The sequence below is a fragment of the Rutidosis leptorrhynchoides genome, chromosome 5, assembly GCF_046630445.1.
Source record: "Rutidosis leptorrhynchoides isolate AG116_Rl617_1_P2 chromosome 5, CSIRO_AGI_Rlap_v1, whole genome shotgun sequence".
In the NCBI taxonomy this organism is placed as follows: domain Eukaryota; kingdom Viridiplantae; phylum Streptophyta; class Magnoliopsida; order Asterales; family Asteraceae; genus Rutidosis; species Rutidosis leptorrhynchoides.
The window spans coordinates 422,124,164-422,144,001 of NC_092337.1; the positions used below are offsets into that span (position 1 = coordinate 422,124,164).

Consider the following 19,838-nt stretch of genomic DNA (forward strand, 5'->3'; position numbering starts at 1 on the left):
CTATAAGTGTAGCTAACATTTCAGTTTCATCAATTGGTTCAGTACCTTCTCCTAAAGAACATTCTCCTGTTCCTTGTAATTCTGGAAATTCTTCTAACAATTCTGCATGTGAATCTATAGTTTGAATATAATAACATGTATCATCCGCAGATTGCGGTTGTTGCATTGCTCTATCAACTGAAAAGGTAACACTCTCGTCCTCTATACTTAGGGTCAGTTTCTTACCGAACACGTCTATCATTGCTTTAGCCGTGTTTAAGAATGGTCTTCCTAATATGAGAGGAACTTGAGAATCTTCTTCCATGTTCAGAACAACAAAATCCAATGGAAATACTAAAGTATCAACTTTAACTAGCATGTTCTCCATTATCCCTCTAGGATATTTTATTGATCGATTGGCTAGTTGTATGCTTATTCTTGTTGGTTTCAATTCTCCAAGGTCTAGTTTAGTGTATAGTGAATACGGCATTAAATTTATACTAGCACCTAAGTCTGCCAATGCTTCTATTGAACTAAGACTACCCAGAAAACATGGAATTGTGAAACTTCCTGGATCTGATAGTTTTTCTGGTATCTTATTCAACAGCACTGCTGAACAATTAGCATTCATAGTAACGGCCGAGAGTTCTTCCATTTTCTTTCTATTCGTGATCAGATCTTTCAAGAATTTAGCATATCTAGGCATTCCTGAAATCACATCAATGAAAGGAAGATTTACATTTATCTGTTTAAACATATCCAAGAATTTGGATTGCTCGGCTTCAAGTTTCTCTTTTTTCATTTTACTCGGGTAAGGAAGTGGTGGTTGGTATGGTTTAACATAAGGTTTAGCCTTAACTGTGTTATCTTCATTAACCTTTTCAACTACCGGTTCTTTTTCCTTATCTTGTTCAGGTTGTGGTTCTTGTGGAGTAGGAATAGCTTCATCAGAAATTACAGGTATTTCAGGTGGTTTAAGTGTTGTACCACTTATTGTGGTAATGGCTTTAGCTGTTTCATTCTGGGGGTTAGCATTTGTATTACTAGGTAGACTTCCCGGTTTTCTTTCACCTATTAACCTTGCTAGGTTACTCACTTCTTGTTCCAAATTTTGAATAGAAGCTTGTTGATTTCTAAATACTTGAGCATTTTGTTCATTGGTTTGTTTCTGAGATGTGAAAAACTGCGTTTGAGTTTCAACTAGCTTCGTCATCATATCTTCTAAATTCGGCTTTTTATCATCGGTTTGTGGTGGTTTGTTTTGAAAATTAGGTCTTTGCTGGTTGTAAGTATTATTTGATACTTGTTGATTGCTAGGACCTTGTTGGTTGTTGTATGGAATATTTCGGTTATAATTCTGGTTTTGATTGTAAATTGGTCTTGGCGGTTGATAATTATTCTGATAATTATTTACAGGCCTTTGGTTTATATATGAAACATTCTCTCTTTGTTCCATTGTTAGCTCAATACTAAGACAATCTTTTGTCAAATGTGGTCCTCCACACTGCTCACAAATAATTCGTATTGAGTGTATATCCTTAGTCATCTTTTCCATTCGTCTCTCGACAGCATCTATCTTTGCTAAAATGGAATCTAAGTCATGGCTAGAATCGGCTCTAGCTGCTTTAGATGATCTAACGATATCTTTTTCTTGGTGCCACTCATGTGAGTGGGAAGCAGTGTTATCAATAATTTTGTAAGCATCAGTTTCGGTTTTCTTCATAATTGAACCACCAGCTGCTATATCTATGTCTTTTCTTGTAGTGATGTCGCATCCTTGGTAGAATATTTGTACTATTTGACAGGTGTCTAAACCATGTTGCGGACATCCTCTTAATAACTTTCCAAATCTGGTCCATGCCTCATATAGAGTTTCATTCAGTTTCTGTGTGAACGTAACATTTCTCCATGAAGTCTTACGGCTTTAGATGCCGGAAAGAATTGTTTAAGAAATTTTTCAACTAAAACGTCCCATGTATCAATCGCCCCTTCAGGTAACGATTCCAACCAATCTTTGGCTTCTCCCTTTAAAGTCCAGGGAAATAACATGAGATATATCTGTTCATCCTCCACTTCTCTTATTTTAAATAGTGTGCATATTCTATTAAAGGTACGAAGATGTTCGTTTGGATCTTCCTTCGGCGCACCACTAAATTGGCATTGATTAGTCACCATGTGTAGAATTTGTCCTTTGATTTCATAATCTGGCGCATTAATGTCAGGATGAGTAATTGCGTGACCTTGGCCAGTGCATTTAGCTCGCATTCGGTCTTCCATACTTAAAGGTTCCAGATTCTCCATGATTGAATTTGTTAAATCTGAATCACTAGAGGATTCTGATTTAATGGTTCGTTCCTCAACAATCTCTGTTTGAATGATTGGTGGTTCCGGAGGAAAAATTAATGGTTCGGGATCTATGAATCATCCCTGAATATTCTCCAGATTCTCAATTGTGAGATCGGGTTTAAAAAATGGATTATCGGAAATTTGAATTGGAGTACTTGGTCGACTGGATGACGATTCTAAAGGAAAATCAACGGCGGTAATATTAGCTAGATGTCTTGATCGAGTTACAGGTGGTGAACGTACAAAAGGTGGTGAACGTACAAAAGGTGGTGAACGTCTTGCTCGGTGCATTCACTGAATATCCTATTAGTTTTTAAAAGGAAAGAAAAATTATATAAGTTATCCAATTAATAGACTTTTCTGATTTTGCCCACGTTTCGAATAGCCAAAAGATGCAGCAGAGGGGCAGGATTCGTTTGGTCTCAATATAATTGAGTACTGTTTGGCTCCAATAACCCGGTCCACGTACAAATCCAACTATTACTACGAACCAGAAAATTTTGATGTCTATCAATTTAACCACTTAAAATAAATTTTCGTAATTTTAAGAAATTTAGAGAAGAAATAGAGAAAATTCTAAGTCCTAAAAACTAGAATGGCGAGAAATAAGAAAGAAAAAGAAAGAGCGCGTCGAAATAGGTCGAAAAAGAAAAGGGTTGAAAAATAAAAGGCGTCAAAAATAAGAAAGAAAAAGAGTGACTTATAAAACTTTAAAACACTCGACTAACCCAACCTTATTATTATCACTAACTTAAAATTAAAATTGCAAATTGAGATTACTAATTGGAGTGATAATTGATACATAGGTAGAAGGCGTCGAAAAATAAAAATAAGAAAGTAGCGCGTCGAAACTTAAAAAGGAACTAAAAACTAAAAATTAAAAGTTGCGTCTAAAAATATTAAAGCTTACAAGAAAAACTATATCCCAAATGGCAATATCTTAGAAAGGTACAATTTTTATAAAAATATTATTTTTATATTATTTATATTATAAAACTATTAATTTTGTAAATTAATTAAACTAATTAAACAAAATAATAACTTAAATTAACTAATTAAAAACTAAAAACCTAATTAGGGTTTTAAATAATAATAATAATAATTACTCCGTAATGATGCTGAATTAGGGCTTCTGCTCGTGTCAGGGTGGCTCCGCGAGTTGCGGTGCCACGTACCAGAAAACCCCGCGAGTCGCGGAGGTTAAAATTTTAAATGCACAAATATCGTTTGACAGGTTCTGTAGTTTTTTTTTTAAATTATATTTTATATATTTTTCTATTTTTAATAATTATATAAAATATAATAAATAAAAACTTATATTTTAAAAACTAAAATAAAAATAGAAATACTTTATAATTTTATAAAAATCTTAAAAATAGATTTATATATATATTTTTTTTTCGGTTTTGATTTTATGTTTTTAAATAAACACAAAATATTTAAATAAAACTCATATTTTTATAAAATAAAAATAAAGAAACTTTATAAAACTTAAATATTTAACAAACTCTTAAAAATATTTATATTTTTGTTTATCTTTTTATATTTTCGAATATTTAAAACGTATTTTTACAAAAACGTATTTTTATAAAAGTAATCTAAAAATAAAAATCTTTTTTTTTATATTAGCGTTGCGCTTCCGGCTTTTAAGCTAGATTTTGATCCCCGGCAGCGGCGCCAAAAATACTTGATGTTATGCGAGGTGTATATGAAATAGCTTATATTTTACTAGGAAAAACTATTAAATACGATACAATTTTACACAAGATATTTATTTATTTATAGAATGGATATACTTAAACCTTACTACAACACTTATAGGCAGTGTACCTAATCGTACAGTAGTGTAGTTTTTAGTAAGTCCGGTTCATTCCACCGGGAAAAATCTTTAAACAAAGCTTAACGCTATATTAGTTTAATTTATAAAAATACAAATATATATAAGTAATATTATTATTATAAAAGGGGCGTTTTTACCGTTTAATGACCGGTTTGTCGATTTTAAAAACTTTAGTCGCAGTTAAAATCTAATGTAAAATAATAAAAATAAATATAACTTAATTTAAAGCGTAAAGTAAATAACGATAAGGAAATTGCGATAAATAAAAGTGCGATAAAATAAAATTGCGATAATTAAAAGTACGATAATTAAAAGTGCAATTAAATAACAATAAATAAAAGTGCGATAATTAGAAGTGCAATTAAATATAAAATAAAGAAAATTAAATATGAAATAAAAGAATTATACTTATTTAAACTTCCGTAATCATGATGTTTGACGTGTTGATTTTAGTTTTATGCCCATGGGTTAATTGTCCTTTGTCCTGGATTATTCAATATGTCCGTCTGGTTTTTGTCCATAACAGTCCATCAGTCATAAATATAAAGTGCGAGTATCCTCGTCAAATTATCCTTATACCCGAAGTCAAATATTCCAACTAATTGGGGACTTAAACTGTAACAAGATTTTAATACTTTGTTTAATAATTATACCAGGTTATCGACTGCGTGTAACCCAAGGTTTTAATACTTTGTTATCAATTATGCCAAGTATCCTTGTACATAATTTCACCCCTGTTTTAATAATTCTAGTGACTATTAATCCATTCCCGTGTCCGGTTAAATGAACGATTATTCGTACATATAAATACCCCGCCCATCATGTCCGATTGAGTGTATATGGTTATTTATAGGGATGTCTAATTGTAAATCTTTATATTAAAATTAACAAACTATCATTTAGTTAAACAAATATAAAGCCCATTAATAGCCCATAGTCTAATTTCCACAAGCGTCGTTCTTTTGTCCAAACCCCAATTATGGTACAAAGCCCAATTACCCAATTTTAATATTTTTAGCCCAACATCATGATTACTTTGTTTTAAATAAGCATAATAATAACTTAGCTACGAGACATTAAATTAAAAAGGTTGAACATAACTTACAATGATTAAAAATAGCGTAGCGTTACACGGACAGAATTTCGACTTACACCCTTACAATATGCGCTAACATACCCTTATTATTAGAATTAAAATTAAAATTAAAATTATATATATATATATATATATATATATATATATATATATATATATATACACATACGTTTAGATAGAGAGATTGATATATGTTTTACGTTCAGAATGCGCGAGCTTTTATAGGCATTTTTGTAATTTGGGGCTCCGCGAGTCGCGGCATATTTCCCCTTCAAACTCCGCGAGTCGCGGGATATTTCCCTTTCAAACTCCGCGAGTCGTGGAGTTTGCTTTTACAGCTCATCCCTTTTTGGATCTTCTTTGCCGACGATTTTAATATATAAATATAATATATATATAATTTATATAATTAATTATATATTATATTATATTTATATACATAGTTAACTTGTAATTTTTAGTCCGTTGCGTCGAGCGTTGAGAGTTGACTCTGGTCCCGGTTCCGGATTTTCGAACGTCCTTGCGTACAATTTAATATCTTGTACTTTGCGTTTTGAATCTTGTATTCTTGTAATTTTGAGACGTTTCTTATCAATATTTGGAACCACTTTGATTGTATTTTGTACTTTTGAGCTTTTTGATCGTTTGCGTCTTCAATTCGTCGAATCTGTCTTTTGTCTTCACCTTTTATTATTTAAACGAATATCACTTGTAAATAGAACAATTGCAACTAAAAGCTTGTCTTACTTGAGGAATAATGCTATGAAATATATGTTCGTTTTTAGCATTATTAGTCATCTACTAAAGATGAACTACAAGCTGTAATAGATATTGACACCTCAAATTTCACCCAATTGGGTAATAAAGGTGAAAACTTTGATCCCGAGAATGAACGAAAGGAAATGTTAGGAATTGTCCACCCTATAGAAATATGTATGTCAGTGTATATCGATCCATTTGACCAAGAACCAGAAAAGAGACATATCCATTTACTAAAAGCTACACTTAAAAAAGAATTAAGTAGTGACGATCGGGTGGGTCTAAACTTTAAACCCATTGATATATTCTATACCACCCGAGATGTAAATAACTGACTCACTATTTTAATTCGTGGAACTTATTCTACCGACTTCACATGTCGTCAGCTAAGTATGGGGAAGTCTAACCCCACTTAACGTTAAATTCGGGGTTCGGGTTAGTGCATAACTCATTAATAAACATGCATGATGAGTAAGGGTAAAAGACACATTTTCAAAGATTAGCAAACAGTTCAGAAAAACAACCATTTGTGAAGAAAAACATGTGTGATAAAACAACAAAAGGAATGAACGATGAGGCGCGCCATCTATCATTCGACGACCTTAGTAATTACAAACTGGGTATTTTCAATCACTTTTCTACACTAATCACCCTCATGAATTTATAATTAGAGTATGATTTCATGCAAATGAGGGCATTGCATGATCTCAAGTGTGGGGAAGGATTATAAATTCTCTCGGGTTTATACTTGGTTTGTTTTCTAAATTTTGTGAAAATTTTAAAAAAAATTTCAACTAAATGAATTCAAAATCATGTTTATACATATTTATGAACAATGAAAACTATGTGTTAATACCGAAATTATCGTTACCTCGAAAAGGACATAAATTGAGAAACAGCTAAAACGCTTGAATTTATTTATTAAGATATAAAAAGACGCATGAAAAAAGCTAAGTGTGGAGAGAGTGTACCAAGTTATTCAATTAAAAACTATCTATCACATGTTTCTGTAAAGTTTATTGCAGGTGCTTTTGTTTTGGACTAAATTGACTGTTTTACCCGCAATATTATAATAAAGATAAAAGAAAAGATGGATCTACACGATGAATTAATTCCATCATTAAAAGGAAGTAAAGTCTTCCGAAAAAGACACGCGCTTCTTGATTTAGGTCAAGAAGTTGTCGTCCAGACCAGCTGTAGGTTGACGAAAAATCTAGAAAAGTCATCTCTAAAATCAGCAGGAAATCCACGGACCTCAGCATCAAACAGGGTCGCCAAGTGGTCAGACTTATCCTAACCATGAGAGGATCTGTCTTGTAAAATGGGAAGGACGCCGTGCAAATTAGCTGGGTAAGACTAATGAACTAGATCCCCAGAAAGGATAATCTCCTTAAAGATTAAAAATCAGCTTTTAAGACTGATATTACTCAATCCTTGAGATTGACCTTAAAGATTGGGAATTACAAACTCATGGAATTCAATGATATCTAAACTCGAGTTTGAACGAGAAAATATTTTGATCAAATTACAAATCGATTTGTTTTCTGAAAACCTATTTTCAATGCGTTCATTACCATTGAACGTAAAATCCTGAGAATTCACCTGGAATTCATTAGGTCACCTGAACCAAATCGGGTGTCAACCGTAAGAACGGTGGTTGCATAGCATGGTCGAAGACAGGACCTTGTGCCAGACCAAAAAATCATAGGATGATCTTTACTATTGCTCCTACAAAGGATAGTAATAGCATCCGACACGTTTTTGGACCATAATCAAATGCATGTCATTAGACATTGCCTTAACAGTTGCTTGTTCATCGCTTTCCTTTACAACCGGACGGTAGTTTACCGAAAGGTAATATACGGGACAAGTAAACTGGACGTGTTGCTTTTCTAAATACAAGGTTAGCAAGTGGGTAACCCAAAACCGCAAGTGTTGAGCTAAAATTTTCAAATCTGAAACCCACAAAAATATTTTGCAAACACCGGTGAAGGGTTATTCCGGAAAACTTATCTAGGGTAAAAGCTAGATTGAATTTTCAAAAGATCAAATGTTTTCATAAAGATCCAATTTCCTTAAAGGATCTAAATTTTTAATAGTCATGTGGGACAGTAAACCACACCGTTACTATCATTGTTTATACCGCAGTATCAAAATCACTGATGTAAAAAGTGTGAAAAATAAAGAAGTGATTCGTGTGATTTAATTTCAAGTTCTGTATTGCTTGAGGACAAGCAACGTTCAAGTGTGGGGATATTTGATAGTGCTTCAAATGAACATATATTTAGTAGCAATATCCTTCCAATATGTAAAGTTTTCAGTTGCAATTGTTCTATTTTCAAGTAATATTCGTTTAAATAAATAAGTGCGAAGACAAAAGGCGAAAACAAAGATTTGAAGACGCAAACGTCCAAAAAGCTCAAATGTACAAGATACAATCCAAGTGGTTCAAATTATTGATGAGAAACGTCTAAAAAAGACAAGAGTACAAGTTGCGGAACGCAAAGTACAAGATATTAAATTATACGAAAGGACGTTCGGAAATCCGGAACCGGGACCAAAGTCAACTCTCAACGCTCGACGCAACGGACTAAAAATTATGAGTCAACTATGCACAAGAATATAATATAATATTTAAATAATTATATAAATTATTTATATATTATATATATTTTAAATAAAACGTCGACAAGTAAAAATCCAAAAGTTGGTGAGCTGGAATCCTGTCCTCCACGATCGCGGAGCTGTGAAGGCTAAAACCTCCATGATCGCGGAGCTACAGAAATCAGATTTGCCCTATAAAAGGCCGAGCATTCTGCCGAGTTACCTACACCATATCTATATCTTTCTGTATCTTTATATATATATATATATATATATATATATATATATATATATATATATATATATATATATATATATATATTAGTTTAGTTGTATATTAGTTTAGATTAGGTAATGTAAAGGTTAATTTACGGGTTTTGAAGTCGAAGTTCTGTCCGTGTAACACTACGCGATAAATAATCAATGTAAGTTATGTTCTCCTTTTTAAATTAATGTTTCGTAACTAAGTTATTGTTATGCTTATTTATTCCGAATTAATCATGATGTTGGGCTAAATACTAAAATTGGGTAATTGGGTTTTGTACCATAATTGAGGTTTGGACAAAAGAACGACACTTGTGGAAATTAGACTATGGGCTATTAATGGGCTTTATATTTGTTTAACTAAATGATTGTTTGTTAATTTTAATATAAAGATTTACAATTGGACGTATCTATAAATAACCATATACACTCGATCGGACACGATGGGCGGGGTATTTATATGTACGAATAATCGTTCATTTAATCGGACACGGGAATGGATTAATAGTCTATGGAATTATTAAAACAGGGGTGAAATTATGTACAAGGACACTTGGCATAATTGATAATAAAGTATTAAAACCTTGGGTTACACGCAGTCGATAACCTGGTATAATTATTAAACAAAGTATTAAAACCTTGTTACAGTTTAAGTCCCCAATTAGTTGGAATATTTGACTTCGGGTATAAGGATAATTTGACGAGGACACTCGCACTTTATATTTATGACTGATGGACTGTTATGGACAAAAACCAGACGGACATATTAAATAATCCAGGACAAAGAACAATTAACCCATGGGCATAAAACTAAAATCAACGCGTCAAACATCATGATTACGGAAGTTTAAATAAGCATAATTCCTTTATTTTCATATTTAATTGCACTTCTAATTATCGCTCTTTTATTTATTGTCATTGTATTTAATTGCACTTTTAATTATCGTACTTTTTAATTATCGCACTTTTATTCGCACTTTTATTATTGTTATTTACTTTACGCTTTAAATTAAGTCTTTTATTTATTTAATATTTTACATTCGGTTTTGATTGTGACTTAAGATATAAAACCGACAAACCGGTCATTAAACGGTAAACCCCCTTTTTATATATTATTATATATAATTATATATATTTTGTACAGATATAGTTATTTAAAATATAGTGTGAAATAAGCCAGCTCCCTGTGGAACGAACCGGACTTACTAAAAACTATACTACTCTACGATTAGGTACATTGCCTATAGTGTTGTAGCAAGGTTTAGGTATATCCCATCTGTAAATAAATAATTAAAACTTGTGTAATTTGTTACGTATTTCGTAATAAAAAATAATACTATTTTCGTACCCCCACGCTACGATATCACTTCACTCTTTACTTTATGGAGGGGCGTCTTAACACCTCGACACTTCACTCCTAGGTGGCATCTTAACACCTCGATGCTTCACCCCGAGTGGCATCTTAACACCTCGATGCTTCACTCGTCAATTACTTAGAGTGGCATCTTAACACCTCAATGCTTCACTAGTCACGTGAAACGTGGTGTCTTAACACTTCGACACTTCACATCTCACGCTACAACAAATAAATACATTATATACCTACGCATATAATTATTCCACTCACCTTAATGATTCGGTAACGGTTTTATACTTCCGCAAGCTTCAAATCAAAGTACCTAATATAATAAGTACTTCAATCAACACACAATCTAGTTGGACTAAATACCAACAATTCACTTATGTGCATTTAATGACTTAATGCATTAAATGCCCCATTTTCACCAAAACCGCCCTTAAGGGTCAAGACCACCATTAATCACTTAAAAGCTAGTGATTAATGTCCAACAACACTAACTATAACATAATTAGGGTAATTCATACCCATGATCCCCAACTAGGTCAATCATTTACCCCTTTAACTCATTTAAAGTCAACACACCCATTTCGGGTCATCCACTAATCCGACTAACACCCATTTACCAATTAACTAGGTGTGCTAGTAATTAACTAACCAATTAGGACTCATAAACATAAATTACCACTTTGAAACCTTAGGTTAGTTACCATTGAGTCTTCATGACTCAATCTTACCCAAGAACACCCAAAATCATCAAATATGGGTTTTATGTTCATCACTATTCCAAACCCTAACCCTTACACAAATTTAAAACAAGGAAATCAAGATTAGAGCTTACCACTACAAACACAACATAGCTAGTGAGTAGATGAACGACTTTAATACCCGCACTTTGGCCCGAGAACAACTTCTTCCTCTTGGATTTAAGCTTTCTCACTCGAGAAATCACACTCTCTCTCGAAAATTAAAGTGAAGAAGATAATGTTGTTGAAAATGGAGTGAATGACACCCCAAGATCTGACCTACTGGCCTCCAACTCGTCTATAAGTGAAATTACCAAAAAGCCCATCAAAATATCTAATTAAAACAAGCAGAATCCGGCTACAGTGAGGAGTGCGCCACGCGCACCCCTATGTGTGCGCTGAGCGCACCCAGCCCAGATCACTCTCTGACCTCTGTTTTAATATACAAGGTCACCCACACTTCATGTACCATAATTACACTACTGTACAATTATTATTAGGGTCTTACATTCAGTCCGTAAAGGGACTTATGTAGGAGGCATACATAATCAGGGTGTGCGGTGTCCAGAAATACTAGAGGCTGATGCATGTAGACTGTCTCTGTAAGATTCCCGTGTAAGAATGCATTCTTGACATCTAGCTGATGAACGGGCCATGTCGAGAAATGGCTAAACTGAGTACAGTCCGGATAGTGGCCGGTTTTACAATCGGACTAAATGTCTCATCGCAATCAATGCCAACCTGCTGACTGTGACGTTTGCTACCAGGCGAGCCTTATATCTGCTCAAAGATCCATCAGCATTAAACTTGTGCTTAAAGAGCCACATGGAGCGAACTATGTTCGTGTCCGAAGGGCGAGGCACTAGAGTCCAAGTACCATTTTTAATGAGAGCATTGTATTCATCGGTCATAGCGTGTTGCCAATTAGGGTCGTTAAAGGCATGCGAATAGGTTTTAGGAGTAGGGGAAGGAGTGGAGACAATAAGGTTTAGGCGGTCAACCGGCTTGGTGGTGCCCACGTGATGACGAGTGACCATAGGATGAGTGGAGGTGTTATGTTGAGCTGGAGGAGGTGGCGAAGGTGCGGGGTTGGGATTGACTGGTTGAACGGGTGAGGTGGGAGGTGTAGGTGGTGTAGGAGGTGTACGAGGAGTGTTGGATGTAGATGGTTCAGTGATAGTTGTAGGGAGAGGATCGGATAGATCACGGGAGAAAAGGTTAGGAGGGGCAGGGTCTAAGAATTCATAGGATGGTGGAGGAGTATTGTTTGTGACACCGTGAGGAAAGGAAGTTCCGTCAAACGTGACGTGGCGGGAAAGGATGATTTGGTGAGTGGAGAGGTCGTAGCAACGGTAGCCACGGTGATTAGATGGGTAGCCAAGAAAGATGCATGGGGTGGAGCGGGGTTGTAGTTTATGAGTAGTGTGTAAGTGTGGGTAGCATAGGCATTCGAAGACGCGAAGGGTGAAGTAGTTAGGTTTGTATTTGTATAAATGAGTGTGAGGGATTTCGTGATTGATAGAAGATGATGGGAGAAGGTTGAGAAGGTAGGTGGTCATGTGAAGGGCTTCGACCCAAAAGGTAGGTGGAAGGTTAGCTTGAAAAAGGAGGGTACGAATGAGGTTAATTATAGTGCGGATCATGCGTTCAGATTTGCCATTTTGTTGAGAGGTGTGTGGGCATGAGAAACGAATATGTATTCCATTACTTTGGAAAAGTTGGTGAATTTGTTTGTTGTTAAATTCCCCGCCGTTATCACATTGAAAGGCTTTGATTTCATACTTGAATTGAGTTTTTATGTAAGTGCGAAATTGAACAAATTTGTCAAATAGTTCAGATTTATTTCGTAAAGGAAAAACCCGTAAATAATGAGAATAATGGTCCAAGAATAAGACATAATATTTATAACCGCTAAGACTCGGTATTGGGGAAATCCATAAATCCGAGTGAACTATATCAAACAAAGAGGAAACATTGGAGACAGAATTATTAAACGGAAGTCTAGTGTGTTTGCCAAGCTGACAAGCGTGACATAAAGTAGCAGACTTCGTATTATTACATGCAATATAATTATTTGAAACAAGACGATGAAAAACATCAGTGCTTGGATGTCCGAGACGCTGATGCCAGATACTAGGTGTGGCGAGGAGTGTTTGAGGAGTTGTAGTGGATGGCTGGGCGGTGAGTGGGTATAGATCTCCGGTGCTATCACATCGGAGGAGCAGGCGGCGTGTCAGGTAATCCTTCACAGAAAAACCAAATTCGTCAAATGAAACAGAGACTTTATTATCACGAGTAAATTTACGAACAGAAATTAGATTTTTTACAATATTAGGAGTGACGAGGACATTAGATAAATGTAGGGGACGGTTGGGGTTAGGCAACACGCTATGGCCGGTATTGGTGACAGGAATTAAATTCCCATCGCCAACGGCGACCGAGGGATACATGCAATGATTAAAAATAGTAGTTAGACTATTAATGCTAGAAGTTAAGTGTGTGGACGCACCAGTGTCCATGGTCCAACCCGAATTACCGTAATCTGGAAGTGCCGTTGTTGAAAAGGCGTTTGGAACAATAGTTGCTTGACCAGGCTGAGCAGCAAAATTAAAAGTATATGGACTAGGCTGAGCTGTAAAGGCTATTGGGCCAAGTGATGCTTGAGCAGGCCCAGTAGCGGTGGATCCAGGTGTGATGGTGGATAGGCCGTGAACAGTAGGTCCAGTGAATGGGGCCTGCTGTCCATAAATAGATGAGCTCGGCAGATGATTGGGCCCAACAGTGGACAACCCAATACAATTAGCTTGTGGGCCAACATGAAATCCGGGTGGGCCAGTAGTCTGGGCTAAAGGTGTGCGAGGCCCAAAAGATGCTGTAGAGTGTGAAGCAGACCTATTAAAGTGCTGTTGGGCCAATAAGTTTTGTTGGGATGCAATTATACTTAACAAAGGTGCCTGGCTACTTCCTGTTGAACGAGAAGTATGGTTTTGAGATTGTAAATTACCAGGTCGAGTAGTTTGATGAATATAGCGACATCTTTCACCAAAACGACAGTGCCCACGCGAGAAATTCCGGCATACCTGAGTCGTGGTGTTGGAAGAGCGGGACGGCGGTTGGTGATTGGCCTGAGCGACAAGAGCAGTGGGTGTCGAAGGGGTTCCTTGCGATTCATGTAGGCCGCGGTTTTTCCGTTGAGATTGCATTTCTTCAAGAGTGATCATCGAACGAATATTGAGATCCGAAAAATCTTTACTATGGAGAATGATATGAGTGGCGTGAGGGTAACGGTCATTTAATCCGGTAATGGCATACGTAACCAATTCTTCATCTTTAATCTTGGAACCAAGGTTATCAAGCATGGATGCAATCGAGTCGATCTTGCGAAAATAGGCATCGGCTGTTAGATCACCGATGGTAAGGCTGTGAAGTTCGGCCATGAGTTCCACAACTTTGGAACGTTTGTTTTCAAGAAACAGATTTTTTAAGAATTCCCAAGCAACGTGGGCTGTCGTTGGTTGCGAATTCAATAGACGTTCTAAAAAAGACTCGGATATGGTGATGTAGATCCAACCCATAACAACAGCATCTGCCTTTTTCCATTCGTCGGGTGGCGGATCGGAAGTAGATGATGCAGATAGAAAAGAATCAACATTAAAAGCAGCACAATGGTTGCTGAACAATTGACTCCAATGGACGTAATTGTGTTTGTTGAGGTCTAGTTTTATTGGAATTAGGTGAGTCACGGAGGTGACCGTATATATCTTGTCGTATTTGCCGGGTGTGGCCATGGATGACCTTGAGTGATTGAAGGTTGAAGAAGAAACAAGCAGAAAAGGCGAGCGTGTTTTTTTTTTTTTTTTTTGTTAGGGTTTGGCTACTGATATCATGATAATCGATAGAAAGATACGTAAAGAATGCTAATCTGTTATTGATAATTGATAATTACAAAAGGGAAAGATCGCACTACATAAATAGACTAGAAAGCATAAACCTAAAGGGCTTAGGAATAATCTAGAAACATGGCCCTTATAAAAGTGGGCTTACAAGAACAATAATAATAATAATAATAATAATAATAATGGGCTAAAAATAACTGCTAACAACTACACAGTAGCGAAATGTATTCGGTTAAAGCTTGCTCGGATCTGTTGAATAATACTATACTACAGCTACAAAACCCGAATGCTGCAACCTTGCGCAACAACCTTATTCCACAAAAAATAGGCATCTTTGTTTGGAGATTATTGTTACGAAGACTTCCTGTTCTGAGTCGAGTTAGACAAGCGCGGTATTGATCTCGACACTATTCTATGTCCTATATGCAACGTCGAAGCTGAAACGGTTGATCATATGATACTGAAGTGCCCAAAAACCCGAAATCTATGGTCAAAAATTTTTAGTTGGTGCAATTTAGGTAACATGTTATATTCGGATATGGGGGATACAAGGTCGGATTTGAGGGCGGGCAACACGTGCGCTCGCACAGGGCCCTTAATCCAAAGGGGCCTTTAGTGATAGTATTTAACCAAATTTTTTAGTGTTTAATGAACTTATTCATACATACTGTATATTTAAAACTTTTGTATATAAAAAGGCCTATTTTTTGTTAATTGAACAAGGCCCAAATAAAAAATTAGAATTGACGGGACGACCCTGGGGGATATGTTCAAAGGTAAGGGAACTAACTTGGACCATGGTACATCCAAAGTATGGCAAGCAATAGAGTGGACTACGGACTATATAATTTGGAAAAATCGAAACTTGAAAGCGTTCGAAGGCAAAGAGTGGAGTGTCCAGATGGTAGCAAATGCAATTCAAATACCGAGTTTTCTTTAGATTTCAACGCGCTACAAACAAATCAATCTCGATTGGCAACAACGGCTCACGAACCCTCTCATTTTTGATGATCACGGTTAAGTTGCTGCTATCATCTTTTCATTTCTTTTCATTCATTTAGTTCTTCGATTTATCTGTTAGTTTCCTGTTTTACCAATGCATATACTTATGCATGTTGTTATCCATGTAATTTTCGTGTTATTAATAAAAGATTTATGCTTGCTTTTCAAAATAATAATAATAATAATAATAATAATAATAATAATAATAATAATAATAATAATAATAATAATAATAATAATAATAATAACAACAACGAAAAGTCAAATAATAATGTCACTAGAAAATTAAAGGATACGGTATGAGAAAAAGATGTAAAGATAGTTCAAAAGAAAAAATAACGAGATGAACTGCCAACGTTGGAGCCCAACGAGAAAAATTAATATCAAGCTTGCGGCATCATCAAAAAATGAAGAAACAATACAGAATAAAGCTATACCTCAAAAGGTCGATATTTTTATATGAAGAGCAAAAATGAGAAGACTACCAACGCAATCGAAACTTGATAAGTGCGGAATAGATCTTAATACAACGGTTTATCTATTATGCCAGAATGGCATTGAAACGGTAGAACACATCTTAATAAACTTCCCAACCGCTCAAAATATTTGGTATCTCCTTAAAAAATGGTGGAATATACAACCTCAAAACATCACATACATCGATGAGGCCTTTAACGAAAACCAAACTTTGCCAATGACGATCGGAAAAACGATTTGGCAAGCTATAAAGTGCATTTGCGGCTATATTATATGGAAAGCTAGAAACGTAAAAGTATTTCGAAATAAGGCATGGTCTCTCAACATGATTATCTCAGAATTCCAACTTTTAAGCTTTAATAGGATCTCAAAAAGACTGAAAAAGCTTCGATAGTTTGGCATAAATGGTTAATTAACCTCGAAATTTATGTTTCATCAACAAATCAACATACCGAAATTGGTTGAACTAGAAGAATGATCATTGCATCTGCTCGATCACTGCACTTGCTGCGAAAATATAATGTCCTGTGTATAAAGTTTTTAGCTTCCTTTTTTATGTTGGGCTATTCAATGGGCTTATGCCCACACATATCTTTGTACCACAAGTAATTTTTTATATTTGTTAATTTAATAAAATTATCTTGCTTTTCAAAAAAAAAAAAAGAAAAAAAAACATTTTAGTAGATTATACTTAGAGCCTATAGGTATAATTAATGGTTTGCAAAATACGCTCTTTTAAGGGGTGTTTGATATTGTTTACTCAATATTCAAATGCTTACATAGAGTGTGTTAAGTTCTCAAAATTTGTAATGTGGAGATGGCTATAATAATTTAGATCAGAAAAAATTCTTCTATCTGTAAAATTTATAGTTAATTGGTAATAGAAAGAGGTGAAAGAGTTGTTCAAATACAAAATTAAATAAATCAAAGAGCAACAAAAATACGGATAACAACCAAATAACCCAAGATCATTCCTTATAGGAGAAATGAACGAGCCTTTATGATGAAGTGCGAGGTCAAATCATCCAAAAGCTTCTTAGGCCATACTCTATCTTAGTCATTTTTAAGTGAAGTTCTCACCTTCACATAAGTACCAACTCCTTTAATATTCTTTTTAACTTAACACTCTCTATATTTCACTAAATAGTACTCTCAAATATACCTATAATACAAATTTTAAAACACAGACTACTAAAAAAATGAATCGGACCCACTTGTTTCGTCAACATGCGCCAACCCTTTGGCTGGCGCCCACTTGGCGCTATACTACCTATCCATGTTAAATTTTGGGGCACCACCAAACCCTTTTGTTGGCGAAGATAGGAAGACCCCTTATAAGGCATTTTTGGATGAAAAAAGATGTCATCTTTTAATGGGAAAATGGGTCTTCTTAGTATCTAATTACCATTTTTTTCATTTTCATTCAACTCTCAACGACAATTCTCATTACACTCTTTTATCGCACAAACATTATCACGTCACAATCGCACTCCAAAAATTCTCAAAACCACTCTACGTCTACGTCTGATACACTATAGTAAATGTTCTAGAGGCCGAAATTGAACGTTTATGATATATGAAATCTTTAACGTTTAATGGAACATTTGTGAAAGATGGAATCCTGTCAAAACGTTCTTGAAAGATGGAACATACAACCTAATCAAAACTTCCAAATACATAATCATTACATAGTAAGTACATGTACCATATAATTGGAATGATTTAGTCATTGTTGTTAATTATGTACAAAGGATTGCAGTTATACCTGAGTGGTAGTGGCCTGCCTCTAACACACTTGAGGTCGGGAGTTCGACTCCACTCCAGGGCAACAATTAATGCAATTTTATCCCTGTCATGTAAGGATCCACCCATGGCACATTTCCCACATTGTGTTGGGGGTAAAGGGGAGAGGGGTTTTACTTGGCCGTGTCCTTGGATCGGTTCAAGGTTTCCTCCCGGGCAGCGATAGGGGGCGGGTTAATATCACTGCATCGGCATAGTCGAAACGGGAGATGATCGCAATGGGTGGTTAAGTCCCTCTCGGGTGATCCCAAATTCGCTGTTCTAAAAAAAAATTATGCCTTACAAATTTTCATTGTCACATACAATAATGTTATTAAACATTATACATTAAAATATTAAATTAAACATTAAACACTATATATTAACGACTAAACAATGTGAATAGTAATCGTGGGTTGACGTCGGCATTTTTTTATTTGAGAAACGTTGCCTTTAAATCCACTTTAATTTGTTTACTTTGTTTCTATTTTTATTTTCATTTTGTTTATCAAATTTAGCAAGCATTCACTCTTTCAACGCCGGGTACCCTACATCGTTGAATTACTTACTTTATTTGAACTTAAACTATAATTCTATGCTTATTTAAGTTTCACTTCCCAAGAACGGAGACAAATCAAGAACAATGTAGGTAGTCTCTTCTCAAAAAAAAAAAAAAAAAAAAAAAAAAAAAAAAAATACTGAATTTATTAGTGATACTTTCTACATTCTAACATTCATTCATCATCCCTTTAAAAGTTAAGGCATAAAATTGTTTTTAAGAGTGTTCGGATATTTTTCTTCGACTAAAAATTATATTTAATATCTCATTTGTCGTATAAACTTACGTCAGCAGTAACAGAAATCATCAAAGTTAAGTTGCATTTGTGGAAATCATATTCGGCCATAATTGAAATCATGCTGGGCCATATTTGAATCATGTTGGGCCATATTTGAAGATTTATTGGGCCATATTTGAAGATGTGTTGGGCCATATCTGTTTCAAAGAGTAAGAACCTAATTTGAAACTATGGACCAAAACTTTTTTTTTTTTCAGCAACAAATTTTGACAATTCTATTTCAATTTCTATTTTTAAATTAAATGTTCAAAATGATTCATATCAAATGTTACCTAGAAGTATATGAAGATATCCTTAGTAGTTGTACTTCACATGGTGTTTTATATTATGATACTGTCAACATATGTGAACAATTAGTTTCTGCTTGTGAGTCTTATGTATTAAGGATGGCAATGATCACCTAATTCAGTGGATATTCATTCGATCTACTCGTTTTATGGAAGATATGGATGACCTTAAATGAATATGGATACGGATATTGATGAACCTAAATGAATATGCATATGGATTTGGATGAAATGTTTCATCCATGGATATATCCAATAACACCCGAAATACATATACAAATACATAAATATAGATACATGCTTGCATATTTACTATTAGAAATGAGTTTACCGTTATATTTACATTTTGCTTTCTACCTTATAATAAAATAACTATGTTATATTACAGTAGAATACGTATATCCAACAAAATAAACATACAAATTACATATATAACTTTGCATAATCCATGTTTAAAAGTAAATATCACAAATTGTGTTTTATCTTAGACAAAGACTGCACGTTCTTGTGGATATATTTTAATTGTGTAATGTTATATTTAATTTC

The 19,838-nt window shown here is 34.8% G+C and overlaps 1 protein-coding gene across 1 annotated transcript; it reads right to left on the bottom strand.

Annotated features, from left to right (window-relative positions):
* Positions 1-11,751: 11,751 nt before the first annotated feature.
* Positions 11,752-14,779, bottom strand: LOC139850012 (uncharacterized). Its single transcript, XM_071839612.1, has 2 exons — positions 11,869-14,779; positions 11,752-11,771 (listed from the first exon to the last, which is right to left on the bottom strand). The coding sequence occupies exons 1-2, from the start codon at positions 14,777-14,779 to the stop codon at positions 11,752-11,754; spliced, it is 2,931 nt and encodes a 976-aa protein (XP_071695713.1).
* Between the last annotated feature and the right edge of the window lie 5,059 nt (positions 14,780-19,838).